The 20,876-nt window shown below is 49.2% G+C and overlaps 3 protein-coding genes across 3 annotated transcripts; 2 read left to right on the forward strand and 1 right to left on the reverse strand.

The window, feature by feature from the left end:
• The first annotated feature begins 668 nt into the window (after positions 1–668).
• CLDN19 (claudin 19) lies at positions 669–3,919 on the forward strand. The gene is made up of 4 exons (XM_026862907.1): positions 669–834; positions 1,759–1,846; positions 2,294–2,440; positions 3,318–3,919. The coding sequence occupies exons 1-4, from the start codon at positions 669–671 to the stop codon at positions 3,337–3,339; spliced, it is 423 nt and encodes a 140-aa protein (XP_026718708.1). The 3' UTR covers positions 3,340–3,919.
• A 3,141-nt stretch (positions 3,920–7,060) lies between these two features.
• LOC113487834 (claudin-16-like) lies at positions 7,061–12,477 on the forward strand. The gene is made up of 6 exons (XM_026862704.1): positions 7,061–7,202; positions 9,444–9,565; positions 9,884–9,986; positions 11,013–11,177; positions 11,317–11,508; positions 12,036–12,477. The coding sequence occupies exons 2-6, from the start codon at positions 9,452–9,454 to the stop codon at positions 12,125–12,127; spliced, it is 666 nt and encodes a 221-aa protein (XP_026718505.1). The 5' UTR covers positions 7,061–7,202; positions 9,444–9,451; the 3' UTR covers positions 12,128–12,477.
• Positions 12,478–14,697: 2,220 nt separating this feature from the next.
• Positions 14,698–20,382, reverse strand: YBX1 (Y-box binding protein 1). Its single transcript, XM_026862699.1, is given in 9 exon segments — positions 14,698–15,078; positions 16,713–16,757; positions 16,759–16,978; positions 17,084–17,166; positions 17,546–17,715; positions 17,718–17,754; positions 17,756–17,848; positions 18,070–18,159; positions 20,257–20,382. Coding segments are annotated over 9 exon segments (864 nt in total). The 5' UTR covers positions 20,320–20,382; the 3' UTR covers positions 14,698–15,015.
• Positions 20,383–20,876: the final 494 nt, after the last annotated feature.

The following is a 20,876-nucleotide window of genomic DNA, read 5'->3' on the forward strand; positions in this document are numbered from 1 at the left end:
CCCCTACACCATAGCCCCCAACATCTCATCTAAATGACCCTTAAACACCTCCACCCTTGCAGCCATGGGATTCGGTGGGAAGATCACCTGCCCTTTCCTGCTTGTTTTTTCTTTGATAAAAGCAATAAAGTGTTGAAACATCCTGGTTGGAGCACAAGCAAGTGTCCCGTGGAGGTGTCCTAATCTCAAGTGGCAAGCCCAGAGAAAGCATCTCCCATTACAGAGGTGGATGAGGGCTGCTGGGGCTTGATGTCAGTGACCTTAACTGCTGCCAAGGCTTTCCAAAGACCAAAGGAGAGAGGATCATCTGTTTTCCATCCTTGTCAGAGAGAGATGGACTTTGCAGAGAGGGGAGTTGTGCCCAAGGTATGGAGCAGAGGACATTGGATCTCTGCAGCTTGGACATGAATCCCGCTTTGCCTTGCTTTTCATCCCAAGATGATAAGTATTTCAGCAGCTGAAGTTGCAAGCACTGTGACAGCCCTTTGGGCAGAGGAGTTCCTATGAGTGGGTTAATTAATGAGACCAGGTGGGTCTCTGAGCTGCACGGGTTAATTATTGTAGGGTGATGACTCTTCAGCATCTCCAGGTTTGTGACCTTCAGCCAGATGCTGCCCTCTCTGGCATGGCACAGGCTTCCCTGTGGGGCAGAGGTGGGAAGGAGGGTCATGGTCCCCACACCCAGGGTGCAACATCTCCCACCACATCTCCTCCTGGGCTTCTTCGGCATCATTGTGAGCGTGGTGGGCATGAAATGCACCAAAGTTGGTGAAGAGGATCCTGTTACCAAGAGCCGCATCGCTGTTGCTGGAGGTGTCCTCTTCATCCTCTCCGGTAAGGCAGCTCCAGCCTTTGCACCTCTCTGATACAACGTCAAACACCTTCTAAAAGCTGTTTGATGGAGGAAAGGGAGACGTTTGGTGATGGACTGGGGGTTCAGTGTCTGATGGCTACCTGAAGTTGTCCCTGCTCATTGCAGGGAGGTTGGACTAGATGATCTTTAAAGGTCCCTTCCAGAGACAGAATCATTCAGGTTGGAAAAGCCCCTTGGGATCATCGAGTCCAACCCTCAGCCCGACTTTACTAAGTTCTCCCCTACCCCACATCCCCCAACAGCTCATCCAAATGTCCCTGAAACACCCCCAGAGATGGGGACTCCACCCCCTCCCTGGGCAGCCTATTCCACTCTCTGACCACTCTTTCCAGGAAACATTTTTTCCTCATGTCCAGTCTGACCCTCCCCTGTCACAGTTTCAAGCCATTCCCTCTTGTTCTGTCACTAATTCCCTGTAGGAAGAGCCCAGCACCAACCTCTCTGCAATGTCCTGTCAGGAGCTGCAGAGAGGGATGAGGTCTCCCCTCAGCCTCCTCCTCCTCACACTGAACACTCCCAGCTCCTTCACTGGCTCCTCACAGGATTGATTCTCCAGGCCCTTCCCCAGCCTCGTTGCCCTCCTCTGCCCTCGCTCCAGCCCCTCCAGATCTCTCTCGGATTGAGGTGCCCAAACCTGGACACAACCCTCCAGGTGTGGCCTCACCAGTGCAGAGCACAGGGGGACTGTCACCTCCCTGCTCCTGCTGGTCACGCCAGTGCTGATACAAGCCAGGATGCCGTTGGCTTTCTTGGCCACCCGGGCACACTGCTGGCTCCTGTTCAGCTGCTTGTCAATGAGAACCCCCAAACCATTTGGACCATGGTCCAAACCATTCTATGGTTCTGTGTCCACCTATTCTATCATTCCATGATTTTATGTCCAGGTCTGTGCACATTGGCCGCTGTGTCCTTGTATGCAACGCAGGTGACCTATGAGTTCTTCAGAGAGAGCACTGTTCCCATCAACGCCAGGTAGGAGCCCGGTGCTGGGAATGCTCTTTACCTGAATCTCATCTTGCCCCTGCACTTCCCATTGGATCTTCCCTCGCTGCTTTTGTCAGGGTTGTAGGGAGATGTTGCACCCGGGGTGGGAGCCATGGCACCCCACAGCTGCCACGTTGCAGAAGATCTCCCCGATGCTACAGCTTTAGTCACTGCCTCTGCCAGCTTCGTGCTGAGACAGAGTAAGAGTGCTCCCGTGGAGTTTCAGCCCAAGGGAGGATTCCAGCATGGGGAAACTGAGTAGCTGGATCCAACCAACATGAAAATGGGGATGGCCAGGGAGAAGAAGAACCAACATCTGCCTTGACATCACCCGTAGTCTTGTCGGGGCTTCGAGCATCCTCATGCCCATCTCAATTTGCCCCTCTGTCTTTTCTGCCACCCCTCCACGCTGCTCCCCTCTGTTTATTGCCACAGGTACGAATTCGGCTCGGCTCTCTTCATCGGCTGGGGGGCTGCCAGCCTCACCATGCTGGGGGGCTCCCTCCTGTGCTGCTCCTGCCCTGCCAAGGAGCGCCGAGGACAGCAGTACTACCGGCAGTCGCAGCCTTCGACGGCTCGGGAGTACGTCTGACCCCTCCCTCTGCCCTCCTGCCGCCCAGCACCTCCCTTCCCTCCCAAAACCAGGCAAGACCCCGGTGCTCCCACTCCGCGTGGTCTCTGGATGCCCCGTGAGACCTTTCTTCTCCTCTTCATCTTCCAGGTTTCAGAGCCATTTGCAGCACCATCCTCTAAAATAGGGGGGTTTTGAGTCCTAGCTCCCACATCCATCCCTGCCAGGCTCCCCCCCCACCGGGCAGGTTGGCCCCCCCGGGGTGGGTGAGACTGTGGGTGTCTGGAGCGTGTCGCACAGACACTCCGGAGTGACGGGATGATGGCGGTCCCGCGGGGGCACCGTGTCAGTCCCGCGGGGGTGTTGCTGCACAGAAGCGCTTTGTGCCGTGACACCCCCGCCTCTGTGTCCCAGTGTTGGGAGCAAGCAGGGAGCAAAGCTGGTGCTTAGTTTTCCCGGGATGAAGCTGCTGCCCACCCCCATCAGATCCAGCCCGACCGGGGGCGGGGGGCTCAAGCATCCCCGCGCTTCGCTTTTGGCAGAGGGATGCTTTCAGGGTTGCAAGCATTCCCCTGCCTCATTGCTACCCAAAAGCAACAATTTTTTAAATTATTATTAATTCTTGACTTGAGCCTGGTGCTCCAGCTGAGCTCTGCCAGCTAAAATCTGCTCTGGCTTTATTTCTCACCAGGCACAAGTATGTGGCCTTGTTAAGCTGAAGAATAAGTGACATTGAGCAAATTAAAGCAGGCAAAAAGGGGGCTTTGAACACAAAGCAGCAGTTTGTTTTTATTTTTGGTGCCCAGCACAGCTATTTCAGGTAGCAGGTGGACAGACCTGTGAATTTTGATGCTTCCCCTCTGTGTCAAATCCCTCTTCCTCTGACAGGATCCCCTGGAGCGGGCAGTGAAGTCCTCAAACGCTGATGTGCTAATTGCTTCCACCTCCTTGTACCTCGTCTCGACCACTACTAACTGCTCTGCAAACGCCGTAGCTCCAATTTCATCTGTAAATCCCCCAAAACCCACCCATCCATCCATGTTGCATGAGCTATGCCACCTAAAAACCAGTGGAAATGATCCAAAGAGCTTGATTACATATTTTTTTATTATTTTTTAAAATCCCAATTAGCTGAAGTACCTGTTTTTTAAAATTTTATTTTGCTCAGGTTTATTTTATTTTTCTCTATTTTTTTTCCTCTTAGTGTATGCCCATGTGCTGCTTTGGGTCCTGGAGGGGAAGCAATGCTATTTTTGCCCTGGGGGGGTTAATTTCTCTCTCACACGGGACTAACAGCCCTCTTTCTCTTTTAAATTGCAGACCCCCTGTAAAACTGTCTTCTTCACCCGTCAGGGGAGAGCAGTGCTTATAGTCTGTCTTCACCCATCAGGTGCTTGGTTGGCTGAACCCAATTTACGGGGTTCCCCTCTAAAAATACACACCAAAAGCTACTGCAGTGAGGATTGAAAAGGAAACTTGTGCTTTAAAAAGAAAAAAATCAATCAAAAAGGCATTTTTCTATCAAGAGCACAGCATTGTGTAGAAGAATGTTTTTATTCTTTTAATATAAAATTGCATTAACTTTTCTATGGGATGCATGGCCGTGGGAATGGGACTGGTTGGGATTTTTAAATGCATTTTTTTTGCTGATTGTTTGTACTAAAATTTGTGACTCGGTGGTATTAAATATTTCCAATCATGGGCATCTTTCTAAAACTGTCTCTTTGTTTTTCCCCTCCTTCAAAATCCGGGCCAGTCCCCTGCAAGTGGCTCCTTTGCTGAGTCAAAGCACTTTCTGCCATGTGGTCCAGGCAGGAGATTCTTCCCCATGCTGAATGGTTTTTGCCCTCCTGGGCAGGTGCTAACTAAATATCTTGAGTCTTTTGCATGTGTTGCTCTCAAAGGAGGGGATAAAGCCTCCAAAATTGTTTCATTTAAGGCCGAACCCATGGAAAAGCCCAGATGTCCCATGCAGCAGGGTTGCACCCAGCATCTCATGCTTGCAGCCGCCACTTGGTCCCTCCACAGGACTCTTCCCCAGGCTGAAATGCCACCAGCATCCTTCTCTTACTGTCCTTCTTACAGACTCTCAGAGCTGAACTCTCCCTTATTTTCTCCCATTTTCTATGAATTCAGAGTTGGCTTGTGCCTAATTGGGTACTTTGCTAATTTATACTGATTTTTGCTCCACCCCCCTCCCCTGACCAGTTCTTGGTTTTCCTCAGGGAATGATGCTTTCCACTCAGGATTTTGCACGGCTGCTGTCTTGTCTCAGCATCCTTATACTGCCCGCAGCACCTGATCCACAAAAACATTCCATGCCACCTCAAAAAGCAGGGGTTTGGGGTCCTTGGTGGCTCCTGTGACATCTCCACAGGTCACCCAAGGGCTCCCTGGGGATGGACGCCTGGGCTGGAAGCATATCAAAAGGGGGGGGTTGGGAAAATAGCTGAGCAGTAATAATGTGTTCAGGGGTATAAAGGCCCCCACTGTCCTCTGGACAATCCCTCGTGTGTTTTGCACAGGGCAAAGTGGGATAAAATATGGGAACAGGATGCCAGGCTCGCTGCTATACATGGGATCTGCCTCCGTCCACATCTCATCTAGGCTAAAACATGGGGTTTTTCCCCCCAACACACTTCTTTTATTAACAAAACCAGTATGGTGAACAATATTTAGACTTCTGGTCATACTTCTTGCTTGCATCCAAACCCCTGTGAAATAATACTCATTTCAAATAGGTAGAAATAAGGGAAAAGGGAAAACTACCCCCTAGATGCCAAGATAGTAGCAAATCTCACCAAATGGCCACAGCACCAAAATTCCACATGAATAATAGAGTAGAAAAAAGACCCAACACCTTTTTTTCTAAAAAAAACCCCAAACAAAATTATTAAAATAATTTTAAAATCCACTTGACGCCCCTTGTTATAATTAGCATGTAGATGTTTCTGTGGTAGCGCTGCCCTTGGCTGGGGGTCCACAGCTGGTCCACATGCAGAGGGGCTTTTCTCATTCTTCTGAGTTGGGACTGTTTTAATTTAGTGGGGTTTTATTCTTTTTTATTCTCTGTAGATGCCCCATCAGCATCTACGGAGTGCTCTCCACCTCTGTGAGATGGTCCCATCAACTCAAACCTCTTTAGTTCTTTTTGTTCTCCCTTCCAGCCGTAGCAGGTTTCCCCTGCACAACATGTTCTGAAACACAAAGATGTGGGTCTCCTGTGAGCATCACTTTTTTAACATAGGGGTTTCACAAACCTAGTTGGACATAAGATCTGATTTTTACCTTCACTAACCAGGGAAATTATCTTAATTATTCGACTACTGATAGAGCTGCCCCTCTGCCAACATCTCTTCTGCCCCCCAAAAGGTTTCAGTTGAGAATTGACAAGGCAGATTAGTTGTTTGATATACAATAAACCGACTGTTTATATAAGAAGAAAATAAAAATAAACCTATTTTATATGTGCCACAGGGCATGCAGCTGCAGTTTTGTATTGCTTGTAGTGACACCAGAATTTCACGTCATGGATGTCCAAGTACTATAAATTCCTGAGATGTAAATGTTGGAAAACGAAGGTACACAAACCCTCCTGGGTGTTTTCAGCACTAATTCACAGCTACATGCCAAAGAATTGAACCTGCCATGTGCCAAAATCCTGGGAAAGCAGGATAACGCAAAATAAAGCCACAGCAATTGCACACATCAAGCACCCGGGTGCCTCTGCGGGGCTGAAGCTCAAGGATTTGCCAAGACCCTGGTGCATTGCCAAAATCCCCACAGTTCAGTGCTGAAGAGGATTATCTAGACAAAAAAAAACCCAAAACAAACAAAAAAACCCCCACCAAACCAACACAAAACAAGCCTAAAAAACCCGAGTGCATCTCAAATATAATCCACCAAATGGAAATACGTATGTGTTTTCCGTGGGTCTGGGAGATGAGGGCGTAGCAATGTCTGAGAGCTCTGGCGCACACCTGATCCGCTGGATGCTCAGAGGATGCTGCAACACAATGCTTTGTGAGAAAACAAGAGCAAAATCTTTTTTTTTTTTTTTTTTTTTTCCCCAGATAATAAGGGATCAGGAAAGAAACCTGAAGTTTTTAGGGCAGCTCCAACTGCCAGGCAGCTGGGGTACCACTTTCCAGGGTCACAAAATCTTCTTTGGGGACTGATGTGTTAACTGAGCCATAACCACCGCAGTGGTTATCACTTGCTTACCTCTTAATGGGGGGATATAAAAAAAGGGTCTTAATTATTGGCTGCATGCCTGGCCAAGGGTTTTTAATTTTTTAATTATCCATCTTGCATTTTAGCTTCTTTCTCCAGCCACCTCTTGCACCCATTCTGGGGACATGACATATCTCAGGCCACTCTTAGGCAGTAATTAAAAGATCTAATTAAAAAATGTGGGATATTCGCCCAGGACACAGAGTCCCCCACCTGGGGAGTGTTCCCAGCGGGTTCCCACAGGTTTCCCCACATGATATTTTTTGGGGAGGCTCCATTTCCAACTTATTACGGTTTTAACGGCAGGGATGCCCATCACGCCGTGGAGCACAAAGCCCACGTGACGTGCCTTGGAAAAACCTTAAATAGCCCAGCACAGGCTCTGGCAGGCACTGCATTCCCCCGACTCTTTCAAGTGGGTCAGGATCGAATCCCACCGGCACTTGAAAGCCTTTAAGACCCACATCCTCAGCCCCAGCCACTGGAGACAAAGAGCTTTTTCCATCGTCCCACCTCAGAAAAGATGAGCCTGTGGTGAAGGTAATGCTCCCCACCCCCAATCCTCTTTTTATTGCTAACAGGGTTTTGAGCTGGTTTTCACTGGGATTAAGGATTTCTTTATTTTCTTTTTTTCTTTTTTTTTTTTTTTATATTCTCATATAACTCAAATGGCTGAACAGATTTTCTTCAAAGGCTCCAAAACAGCCAGGGTCTAGTGGAAAAAAAAAATAAGCTTATGGAGAGTTAGCTCAGAAGGGAGCCTGGGAAATTTAAAAAAAATATATTGTAAATTGGGGTCTAAGAGCCCGACTCAATAAGATACACTCTCAGAGTGAAGCTATTGAAAATTCCCAGAGAGATGGGGTGAGTGGAACCTCTGGTCCCCAGCGATGTCCCAGGAGGAGATGTGGTGGGAGATGTTGCACCCTGGGTGTGGGGACCATGACCCTCCTTCCCACCTCTGCCCCACAGGGAAGCCTGTGCCATGCCAGAGAGGGCAGCATCTGGCTGAAGGTCACAAACCTGGAGATGCTGAAGAGTCATCACCCTACAATAATTAACCCGTGCAGCTCAGAGACCCACCTGGTCTCATTAATTAACCCACTCATAGGAACTCCTCTGCCCAAAGGGCTGTCACAGTGCTTGCAACTTCAGCTGCTGAAATACTTATCATCTTGGGATGAAAAGCAAGGCAAAGCGGGATTCATGTCCAAGCTGCAGAGATCCAATGTCCTCTGCTCCATACCTTGGGCACAACTCCCCTCTCTGCAAAGTCCATCTCTCTCTGACAAGGATGGAAAACAGATGATCCTCTCTCCTTTGGTCTTTGGAAAGCCTTGGCAGCAGTTAAGGTCACTGACATCAAGCCCCAGCAGCCCTCATCCACCTCTGTAATGGGAGATGCTTTCTCTGGGCTTGCCACTTGAGATTAGGACACCTCCACGGGACACTTGCTTGTGCTCCAACCAGGATGTTTCAACACTTTATTGCTTTTATCAAAGAAAAAACAAGCAGGAAAGGGCAGGTGATCTTCCCACCGAATCCCATGGCTGCAAGGGTGGAGGTGTTTAAGGGTCATTTAGATGAGATGTTGGGGGCTATGGTGTAGGGGAGAACTTCGCAGAGTCGGGCTGAGGGTTGGACTCGATGATCCCGAGGGTCTTTTCCAACCTGCATGATTCTGTGATTCTGTGATGCTGATCAAGAAAACCTCAGAAGGACTTGGGAGTATTAGTGGATGGAAAACTGACCATGAGCCAGCAATGTGCATGCACAGCCCAGAAAGCCAAGGGTGTGCTGGGCTGCACCCAGAGCAGGGTGGGCAGCAAGGTGAGGGGGGGGATTCTCCCCCTCTGCTCCGCTCTGTGAGACCCCCCTGCAGGGCTGGTTCCAGCTCTGGGGCACCAACAGCAGAAGGACACGGACCTGCTGGAGCGGGGCCAGAGGAGGCCACGGAGATGCTCGGTGGCTGGAGCTCCCCCTGTGAGGACAGGCTGGGAGAGTTGGGGATTTCAGCTGGAGCAGAGAAGGCTCCAGGGAGACCTTAGAGCGGCCCCCAGGGCTGGAAGGGGCTGCGGGAAAGGAGGAAGGGACTCTTGGTCAGGGGTGTAGGGATAGAATTAGGAGTAATGGTTTTAAACTGAAAGAGGGGAGATTTAGACCAGATATAAGGAAGAAATTCTTCCCTGTGAGGGGGGTGAGGCCCTGGCACAGGCTGCCCAGAGAAGCTGTGGCTGCCCCCTCCCTGGAAGGGTTCAAGCCCAGGTTGGACGGGGCTTTGGGCAACCTGGGCTAGTGGAAGGTGGCCCTGGCCATGGCAGGGGGGTTGGAACTAGGTGATCTTTAAGGTCCCTTCCAGCCCAAACCATTCTGTGATTCTACAGTCAGGACACACGTGCTCAGATCACAAGTTTTGACAATAGTAGTAATTTGACAATGGTTTCCAGCAGTTCTTGATTCCCAAAGGGCAAGCGCTAATGGTTGGCAACTTTGAATGGTCTGTTTGGAAGAGAGGACATCTAGATCACAACCCAATGTGTGTTTATCTCCACTGCAGAATGAATGTATCCCTGAAGGCCCTGTCTACACACAAACCTGGTGGCCCAACCTCAGCCAAGGTTATCGGAGCATTTTGGCAGCACTGAGGACCATGAGATGGGGCCCAGACGTTTCATAGGTGTCCAGAGGACACCCTGGCCTAGGTGGCACTTGGTCCTTGGTGGGTCAGGTACCTGGGAAGTGGCCAGAGCAGAGGTGGTGGATATCTCTGTGACCTTGCAGGTAACCCCATGAGCACAGCCCTGCAGATGACAGCGTTCGGTCTTGCTCTTCTCTCAACCTTCTTCCTGCTCCTTGCCACGTGCACCGACTGCTGGATGGTGAACGCTGATGACAGCTTGGAGGTGAGCAGAGCAACCATGTTCAAGGTTAGCAGCTGAGTGCAAGGTGGGTGCCTTGATATCCATAGGGTTGCACCATGACTCCACAGGCTTGGAAAGGGGACGTGGTGGGACAAACCCACTGCTTTCTGCATGAGTTAGAGGATTAGAGAAATGCTGGGGCAGAAGGAGGAGACAGGGAGCAAGGTGTGGGTAGAGAGTCACTGGGACATGTCCTGCTGTGGTGGTGAGAGCCTTAAGATCTTGCTGAGCTGGGAAATCCCTGAGGAGCTGGGGTGGCTTTTGGTGCTTTTTGCTTAAGTGTCCTTCTCCTACTTGCAGGTAAGTCACAAATGCCGAGGGCTTTGGAGGGAGTGTGTCACCAACATGCAGGACGGGGTCAGGACCTGTGACCAGTATGACTCCATTTTGGCTGACCATCCAGGTAAGCTGGCATGGCCTGGAGACATTTTTAGAGTTCATAGGTTTTCCCTCTTCCATTATTTGAGGAGATGATCCCCATTGCAGAGGGCTGACCTTCATCAGTTAGCAATGCAGGCCCAGGGCTTCTCTTGGTCTCCTGCCCCATCAGCACAGCCTGGACAGCAACCCATGGTTGAGGCAGATCTGCTGTGGGGTCACCAAACAGGACAGAGGCTGTGAAGCTGTGCCATCTCACAACAAAAGTCTTTTGGCACATAGAGCCCAAGCACAGCTCCCGCCCTCCGTTGCATGATGGTATTTGCAACCCCGATGCATGCAGGGGTGAAGACCATTCCCACTGGCCAAGGACTTGTGTCCTCAGCTCATGGACAGTCATGTTGTGGTATGAAGACTTCTCTTGGCCTGCACAGGGCACATAAGGCCCTGCACAGCAGAACCCTTGTCCTGTATAGGACGATGACATGGGACAACACAGGTTCAGGCAGTGGAGAAGGGAAGAAGAAGTCACCATGGACTATGTGGGGCTGCTGTGCTGCTCGGGGGAAAAGGCGGTGGAGGGAGAAGTCACATTGCACACAGTTGGTGATGTCGACCATGCCAACTGTCGTATTTTTCACTGCAATGTGGACATTTGCTGTTCAAAACACCAGCTACACAACTTGGAGTTAAAAACAGTCTGGACAACAGCATCTTCTGTCCAAGTCTGTGCAAGAAGGTTTTGAGTAGGTGACCACATTCCAGGTGCTGATTGGTGCCCCATAAGTTGTTTGGTTTCATGAGCTATTCTAATAATGGGCTTATTAAGTCCTGTTGCACAGTTTCGGATGAGCCTGGTGAGCACCTGGCCTATGGCACATGGTGGGCACGTGGGTGGTGGGTGCAAAAGTAGATATCTCCGACGATCATGCACACTGGTGAGCTGGGTGACTCTAGCAGGGACACAGGCAGCAATCTGGAGTGGGGAGACCAGTTCCTCTGAACATTCCTCAGTCCCCTTTCTGTTTTATTTTTGTTCTTCTCTGCCCAGTGAAGATCGTGGTGACGCGGACCCTGCTGATCACAGCAGACCTCCTGGCTGGCTTGGCTTTGGCTACATTGCTCCTTGGGCTCGACTGCATCAAGTTCCTGAAGGAAGATCCTCGTGTCAAACTGAAGATGTGCTACGGGGCCGGTGTCATCCTTGGCATTGGGAGTGTGTGGCTGGGAGAGCTTGGGGGAGATGGACTGTGTCCCATGGGGGTGCTGGGAGCTAGGGGCACCCCCTCAGAGGGGTCCTGGGGAACACTGGGGGGGTTGCATGGCTCTTTCTTAACTAGCCCCATTCCTCCTAGGCATCCTGGGACTTGTGGGCTCCGTGTGGTATGCGGTGGACGTCTACGTGGAGAGGGCCATGTTGGTGTCACACAATATATTCCTGGGAGTCCACTATGACTTTGGGTGGTCGTGTTGGCTGGGGATGGCTGGCTCGATGGGCTGCTGTGTGGCCTCCGTCCTGCTGACGTGCTGCCTCTATGCCTGCACAGGTCAGTATGCCCTGTCTCACTACACCCTAGGTAGCTTTTTGACCTGGAGGGATGTACCGGGGGTGAGGGACGAGCTCAGAAGGTGCAGGTGCTTCTCACAAGGTTCAGCCAAATCAAGGGGAGCCCCTTGGTGGGGGAGGTTGGGCCATGCTAGGCAGGACTGGGATGAAGTGAGGACCCTGTAAGCCCCATAAGCGCAAGGAGCGGGTGCAGAAATGCCCCATCCACTTCTGTGGGACCTCGAGGTCCTGGTGAAGGTGTGTTGTCATCTACCGAAAGAGTGGCCATGCTGGAGCTTATCACTGTGACCAGCCAAGCTTGAGCCAGTGGCCACAAGGCTGTGCCGGTGGCAATGTGGCCACCCCACCACCAGCGACGTGGGGTAGGCAACACCTCGGCAGACACCATCCCCAGCCCTTACGCCCAGCTGTGTGGGTTCGTTCCTCCTGCCCCGTCGTCGTGCCGTGGGCCCCCCGAGCTCCTCGGCTGTTACTGGCCATGACACAAGCCCAACTCTTTCCTGGCAGACCCTACCAGCCGCTGGCAACCCCCAAGGCTTCCCCAGCCCCGGGGTCGAACGGCCACCAGCAAGATGTATGCCATGGACTCACGTGTGTGACGGGCAGCAGCACCCCCGCACCCAGCCCCACTGTGGGAGGCCCTCCCCAGCCTGACCCATTAAAGCACCTTTGCCTGTACTGGGACATCTCTGCCATCGTTTCAAGGCTCTGTCTGACTGCAGGGTCCACACAAGCTGTAGCGTTGGTGGCTGCAATAAAGCAAAGGTGCTGGAGAAGTCACCTGCAGCGGAGGTGCACTTCCAGCCAGGTTTCATGAAAATAAACCTCAGAAAAGTGTCACTTTAAGAAAAGGTGCCCCCCAAGTCCCCTGGAGAAGCTGTTAGGACACTGAGGGCAGAGGAGCTCCTCTGACATTGCTCAGCCGCTGCTTTGGAGGAATTTAGTGGAAAAGCCTTTTCTGCACAGAGCAACACTGACACCACATGGCTGGTGGCCCTGCTCACGCACAGCTCAGCCCTGCTGGGAACCGCCCCTGCGCTCTGAAAATTTGGCAGCACAAGATTTGCGTTTACAAACTGGGTAAAGCCTGAAGCATCCATTAACGTTGTCGTGGGGCTGTGACTGGAGGAACGCTGTAGCCATGCAAGTCAGGCACAAGTTATCAAGCGCCAGGCCAGAGGGAATGGCCTCAAGCTGCCCAGGGCAGGGTCAGGCTGGCTCTGAGGAAGGATTTCTGTGCAGAAGGGGCTGTTGGGCGTTGGAATGGGCTGCCCAGGGCAGGGGGGGAGTCCCCGGGATCCCTGGAGGGGTTGAAGAGTCGGGCTGACCCAGCGCTGAGGGATCTGGGGGAGTTGGGAACGGTCAGGGGGAGGGTCATGGTTGGACTGGAGGAGCTGCAGGGGCTTTTCCAACCCAGATGATTCTGTGATTCTGTGTAGGTGAGTCAGTTTGAAACCGAATGGAGGTGTTCTACCTACAAAGTTGGGTTTTTAAACCCGCACAGAAAGGGAATTCTCTTTCCCACGTGAATTGTTACCCTTCTTCACTTGCAAACCAGAATTCAAACTCACCCACAATCCCCCTGCAGTTGCAGACTGCTTAGTCTCTGTACTGACCCCACACTTCCCACCCAAGGTTAGCACACGGAAACCACATCAGCACAGGGAAGCTGGGCAAAAAGCTCCCCGAGAGGGGCTTTGTGACCCTGAACAGCCGCAACACAAGCCCCAAGTCCGAGCAGACATTGCTGCAGGGCTACAGCCTGTCCCCGCAATGGGGAGGCGCAAAGCATGGGCAGCAGCACAGGCAAACACCCACAAAGCAGAAGAGTTTCAAGGGTCCTCCTGAGCCGTCCATCCCCAGGGAAGACGGGGACATCGTTTCCAACCTCACACGAAGCTGGGAGGCAGCAAACCTGTTGCTTTATGGCAGCTCCCTTCGGGTGCTAGGCAGAAACACCACTGGCCAACTGCTCTGTCCTGCAGCACGGGAGTGAGTCTGCCCGGGGTGTTAGCATAGGTTAAAGCAACAACCCAGGGACCTGAAAAATGAAACCTGATCACTGTGTGACAGAAATACAGAGCAGGCCAGACGGTTTGCTGTTAAACAGCAGGATGTCTGTGGCCCAAAGGATGAACAGCTTACAGCTGGCACGTCTGGAGGGTGGGCAGCCTGTTAGAAGGCCTTAGAGAGCAAAACCTGACAGCTCTGTACATTTAATAGCTGGTGATTAAAAACAATTAAGAAGAGGAAGCATTTGGGTGATAGGAGGAAAGCTCTCAAAAGCTGCCATCAGACAAACACACCCCATGCACTCGGGTGCTCCTCCACGGCAGCTGCATTCCTTACCGGTAATTTATAACCGGTGTTGTAGGAGCTGCCCCGGGAGCAGCGGGAGCTCGGCTGCTGGTGGCTCTGCCCAGGGCAAGGTCTGACCCAGCAATAGCTGGGGTTAGTGCCCAGTGCAGCTATTCCACTGCCCCTCGCCCCTGGCATGACAGGCACCTGGCCCACACCAGCCGTGGGTCACCACCCAAAAAGCCATGCAGGTCCCCCAAGTGGCAAAGCAGCACCCACAGAGCCAAACATGGCCCTTAAACCAACACTCCCCCCCCAGGCTGCTGGTGGAGGCTCTGGACTTCAAACCCCACCAGGAACCTGCATTTCCACTGGTTTTCCCTTAGTTTTCCTTCCCACACAGCAGGAGCACAGACACCAGCAACAGTTGTACAGACAAAAGATCTGTGTTGTAGGAGGTCAAGAGCAGCTGCGCTCTGCACATCTCCAGTGACACAGCTGGGGGGGTTCTGTGGGTGGTGTGGGTTTGTGGTGGTTTTTTGTTGTTGTTTTTGACTTTTTTTTTTTTTTTTTTTAAAAAGCACCCCAGTTTTGTGACATATTTCAGGGGAACACAGCTGAGCTGCCCTTGGGAATGCCCCAGCCAGTAACAAGCACCCCCCCTCTTCACCCTCTCAGGGCCTTGCCACCCACTTGCAGTAGAGCATAATCACTTTTTGAATTTTTTTTTTTTTTTTTTCTTCATTTTACACATACAGCCCGTAAGGTAAAAAAATTAAGCAGTCATTTTTTTTTCCCCCCAAACCTTGTATGAACACTTCACTTAAACCTTTTATACAGCAGTGGCTTTAAAACAATCAAACACACAAGGTAATTCTTTAAGACCTTTATTAACAGATGCTTGCAGTTTGACTTGAAAAAATCAGGTGTATATTTCATACAAATTAAAAATGAGGTTCTTAAAAATCTCAACTTGACCAGATATGAAACAATTTAAAAACCTTTAAAGGTATATTGAGAAAAAACAGGCTTTTAAAAAACATTGTTTATCGTTTCCAAAAGGAGACTTCTTTAGATAAAAATAATAAAAACCCCATGCTGCATAGATAATGCAGATAGTTCTAGTAATCTGGTCAACAGCAAAAAGCAAGCACTTAAGGTCTTCAGTTCCAATTCTTTTGTTCATTTCTTATTGCTGGAATTTCATTTTCTTTTCTTCTTCATTTCTTAAGTCTTTTCTTTGATGACTAAACTGAAAAAGAGAAAAAAAAAACCACAAAAAGGACCATCAGGCAGGTGTGAGGCTCACACAGGTGTCTGGTTTGCCAAGATCCACCTGCAATTCCCCAATTCTCCCTGAGCTGCCTTTGGCACACATGAAATAACTGTTACCAACTACAGCTCTTCCATCAGCCCAGAGGACCCCCACCACTGGCCCACTTTCAGCCACCAAAACTGCCACCTCCCGTGCAAAATAAACACAGAGGACCCCAGAAAGAGAAGATGCTCAATTTAAACCCCATCTCCACCCCTCCCCCAGCCCATTTCTCTGCAGACACATGCAGCTCAGTGCTGCAGGACCAGCACTGGCCATGCAGCTGGAAGCCCCAAGCCACCCCCAGGAAGGCACAAGGACAACTGGAGATCTGAAGGGCAGAGTCCTACCTGCACCTAACAGGCAGCCTGGCTTTGGTAAGCCACTGCCCAGACCACAGAAACCACCATTTATATTCTCCAATATTATCTATAGACAGAAAGAGCAGTAAGTGTCATCTTGGTGGTTCTTTGAAGCCCACGATATTGGGAATTCATCCAGCTTGTCTTAACCACCACCATGAACACCAGGGTAAAACCAAGGCTCACATCAAGTGTAAAGCTCTGTATCAAATAATCCCTCTGCACGATGAAACCAGCAGTGCCTGAGCCCTCAGAGGAGTCCCTGAGCTCTCACAGCTGGGAGCTGCTCCCACACCCAGCTCCCCCAGTCCCTGTTCATCCCCCTAATTTGAGCCCAAATGCCTCCTCCACTTTGCCTGCCCTCCAGGCAAGGAGTGAGACACTAAGGAATGAGATATGAACACTGGTTGAGAGGAAATAGAGAGAGAGAGGAAGAACAGACAAAGAAGGTGCCAATAAAGCAGAACAGGTAGAAAGAGTCCTAGCAATGAAAATATTTTCAAAGTAGCAAAACTGGCCACCAAAAGACAGCACCACAGGTGCCAAATCACAGCCAGTCTAACAAAAACATTTTAACATAGACCTTTACACAATCCTCCCAAGCAGCAAGCCACACCAGTATCACAGTATTTCAAACACAGGCACTCTGGATGCTCCACAGAAGGGATCGTATCTAGCAGTTTCTCCAGCACTTTTTTGTTTAGATAAAAATCTGCTACTGAGATACTCCTGTAAATTCTGCACCAACTTTCTAGAAACTAACACCTAAAGGTCTTGATGCTGTTCACTTCCCCTTTGGGACTGAGCGATAAAAGCTCAGAGCCCAGTAAATCCCAGTACCTGTTTCTCCTGGCTCCTCTCAAGGCACTATACCAGCGCTGCTGCAATTACTCTTTCTGGGTAGATGAAGACTGCTGTAAACCTGAACCACTAAGCACAGCCGAGATCTAGATTAATTGTATTTTAGGCAGTGACTCCATCAATGAAAACTAAAGCCTGATAACTGAGTCCTCCCAATTAATCAGCATTTGTACAGCAAAGCCTCACAGTTTGGTTCTACAAGTGTGCTCCCAAGTGCAGCCAGTTTAGTTACAGCACACATAAGGCAAGAGCAGTCTGAACCTTGTAAGGCGAATATTAAAGGAAAGCATCAAAAGACAATAAAAGTCAGTGATCAAATCCTAGCCCCAAGAACCCCCGGACACGCACCCGGATGATGGTAGAGATGGTAAGCCGGTATTTACTCAGCCCCGCCCTGCTCGGCCTCGGGAGCGGACGTGTTCTCAGCTGGTGGTTCGGCTGTCTTCGTCTCTTTGCCATCTTGTGGTTTAGGGTTCTCTGGGCGTCTGCGTCGGTAGTTGAAGTTACGGCGGTACCGACGTTGAGGTGGCTGCTGACTTTGGGTCTCATCCCCTTGGTTCTCTTTATCTTCTTCGTTCCCATCCTCTCTAGGCTGTCTTTGACGAGGAGGACCCCTGAAAGTTAAGCTAGGCTTTAACAATGCAGCATCTGACCATCGCCATGTTCCGTCTCTGTGGCTAAAAGGCAAGGTGAAAGAAAGAAGTTGATCTGCAGCATACCTGCGAAATCGTGGTCTATAACCTCGATACATGTTCTGCCTGACTGGTCTGCCTTGTTCTCCTGCACCCTGGTTGTCAGCACCCTGGAAGACATGAGGCAACACACCATCTCAGGCACATGCAAAAGCCTATTAATGCCACAAGCTCGTCAAGGCATGGGGAAGAGGGTGTAAGGGGGCTGTCAGGTTCAGTCTGAGGAGCACAAGGGGGGCAGAGTGGTCCTAGGGCACAAGAGGACACACAATGGAGGATCTCTGTTTCTTCCCATTAAATATGTAGGAAGTTCACACAAATTCCAACGCACTGTGTTTTTTTAAAAGCTGTAACATTAAGACCTTCAGTTTGTCAAAATCTGCTCTGACGTCTCTGGTAAGGTTTGGCAGCAAGACAAAACAACCCAAATATCTACAAAAAGCTGCATCCCACCACCCTGCTCCAAAGCAATCAAGCTTTTTTTGTTACCTCCACTATCTCTCCCTGCACGGGAGGGTTGGAATATTGTGGTCGACGCCCGTAGGGCCTACGCATATAGTAAGGTGGGTACCGCCGCCTGCGGTAGGGACGGCGTTGCTGGGCTTGACCTTCTGGGATGTTCTCTGCTCCTTCGTTCTTTTCCCCACTCTCACTGTTCTGGTAGTTTTGCTGGTAGTTGCGTGGAGGACCCCTACGACGTGGATATCGTCTGTAATGGTTACGGTCTGCTGCGTATTTACTGCCTTGCACTGGAACTCCACCAGGACCTGTAACATTAGCTGCCTCTGCACCCTAAAAAACAGGGACAGTGTTGAGTCAACAGTCAGCATCACATCAGTTGAGCATAATATAATTTAGTACTGAGCAACAATTTACATCCCACATTGTAAAGCAATGAAAAAACATTCGTCTCCTTGGATGTCATCAGGCATCAACTCAAGCCACAGGCACCACACCAAAGCCTTCACACCAAGTCTTCCGTGCACACTCCAACACCCAAGAGATGTGTTTACCTTTTCTCCCTCAACCACATCAAACTCCACGGTCTCTCCATCTCCTACACTGCGGAGGTACTTCCTGGGGTTATTCTTCTTTATGGCAGTCTAACAAGAGAACATTGCAGAATTACATTTACTGGCACAGAATAATACTACTTAGCATATAGGAAGACTTTTTTTTTTTAAAAAAATTAAGGAATTTGAGTATTTATAATCCTAATTAGGAGAAAGACCTGTACTCCTGAAAAAGCAGCTAAATCACAGTGGAAATCCAGGAGGCTATACAAGGTACCTGTATTGCTAAAGTTCTGGACTATCTGAAGTGTGCAACAGTGTCTCCATTGATTGGAAACATCTGTTAACATGCTGTCTGCAAGCTGAAAAAGCAGTTTGAAAACAAAACAAAAACCCCAAACCCCACAATACACACTGGCCATACTATTCCTAACCAGGGTTTAGCATTAAACACCCCCACAGTATTTATACATTCCTCTGAAGTACACACACCAATATATAAGCCTTCCCAATCAGAGTCCCACACCACCACAGCGTGCAGTAGCATACATGTCCCAAGCTGTGGAAATACACTGATGGACAGAAACCAAGAGATTTCTTTCCCCAAGGCTTACAAGACCATCACTTCAGCCACTGTATTTACCAAGTAACCACAAATCTACTCCAGCTGTGTATTTTACACCAAGGATTAGCCCTTCCAAGATTTCAGCACCAGACAAGCCTTTGCATCAGTATCTGCATGTTAAATGACGTTACTAGAAAACACTGAATTTTCTGTGCTATTCAGCAGTGGATTAAATTTTTGACAGATGAGTTAATGCTCAATATGCACTACACTCAGCCACGTTCTGCTTATCAAACACTTTAACTGAACAAGTTACACAAGTGTGTGGCTGAGTAACAGCTCTTCATGAGACCCAAGCTTGATAGTGGGGATGGGAAAAAGCACACACAGCTAGAACTCCTCAAACAAGCTGATTTCTTTCAGATTAGACCCCTAAAATTGTTTTATCATGAAAATTATTACATCAGAACACATCACTGCCAAACTGTGCTTTTAGAAACATAGACAGTAGTAACATGACAAGTCCCGAAATCTGACTTGTCAGTCAAGGTCACTTACAGGTTACCCTACTTACAAGTTGAGTAATAAAGTCTGAAAGTCTTCCTTCAGGGTATATATTCCTGCCTCAGTACACAGAAACACAGGAGAGCCACTTGGCCTTTCTCCACTGCCCATTACAGAATAACCTTTTATAAACAAATGCCTCTACATTTTAATAGCAGGTAATTCAGACACAGCACAAGGAAGAAGCTGAGCATTGGCAAATCACTCAAGTCAAAACACTTCCCAGAGGTTACTTTTTCCTCCCTTTTATGTTTACATCATCAGCAGTATATCCCTAACTCGAAACAGAACAATCCATGGACTCCTAAATGCCAGAAGTAAATCATGCTCCATTAAGAACTCTCTGTGGGCTGCTTCACAACAAAAGATGCTAAGACAGGAAGGGTAAAAAGCACATTTCTGATCACAGCCTTATAAGGCAAAGGGCTAAACTAAGGCCAACCTGCTTCATGAAATAAGCCACAGGTGTGATGTGCAGTCTCACCCTGGACTAGTTTCCAGAGATTTACATGCTCCCCATGCATTATATCTAAGGGTACATATCTGTTAAATTGAAAAAGTACCTATTAAAATGTTTGCAGACTTTCACTGAAAGCCTGGAGCAATGAATTCTATAAAAGTTTGGCCTAAAAAAAAAAAAAAAAATCGTCTTCACTGGCACTTCATCCCTATTACAGCCCAATTAATTTCTGTCTCTGCTGCAAGCTTTTCATTTAACTTTATTTCCATATGTTACTTAACAACTGTATGAATCCACAAGGCAACTTAACTGGACTTCAAATAGTTATCTCTAAACCAGTGCAATTTTCATTACCACAGTTTTCATCAGTCTGCTCAATCCCCCATTATCTCACACCCTCATGATGGATGTACGTGGACATACAAACCCCCAGAAGCAAGCAGGCTCTAGCTACCATCCAACAGCGAGAGACAGTTGTTTCTGTGCAAGTAACAGTTCTTGCAAAATGTGAGGCTCTTTTACAATTTCAATCCTACCTACACAGGACATGCATAGCACATTTCAGAGGTAACACCTTTCAGCTTCAAAGAAATCTTACCTGATGGACAAACACATCTTCCTTGGTGTCATTCCTGCAAGAGAACAGGAAATTGAAATTCATGTATAAATGCACAGAAAATTAAAAATTCAGTTCTTTGGGGTGGGGACAAAACCTGGATCTGTCAAGACAACTAGCTTTCAGCATCAGGCTTGCTAACTCAACCTGCTCTCAAGTAGTGCCCTGCTATCTTACTGCTTAAAGTAGAGAGATTTTTCAGGCAGCCTATGTAAGGTTCAGAGCATGTGAGAGCATTCTTCCTCCCTCCTGCACACCCCACTGATGGAGGTGTTTGAGAAGCTATCATAATCTCTGTGTGAGGCTACAAGATCAGGACTTGAGCCTGAGTTACCTCCTTCACCTAGATGACCCCTGATCAAGGCAGCAGGTTAGTCAAACTGCATTTGTGAGCACGGAGAGGGAAGAATTTGGGTTTCTTCCCTCACAAGAACCAGAACACAGCTGAATTCTGTACCTACAAGTACATCCTTCAGCATGATTGAGCTTCCACAATTACCAGGCTGAGGCCAGACAACCACAATATGGTACCAGCTTAAGTCAGAAAGTTTCTGTTCTGCAGTAAAATTACAGCTGGAACAGCCTCTGGGCTGGTTTGAGAG

This window comes from Athene cunicularia (genome assembly GCF_003259725.1).
Source record: "Athene cunicularia isolate RWA chromosome 21 unlocalized genomic scaffold, athCun1 chr21_part1, whole genome shotgun sequence".
Taxonomy (NCBI): domain Eukaryota; kingdom Metazoa; phylum Chordata; class Aves; order Strigiformes; family Strigidae; genus Athene; species Athene cunicularia.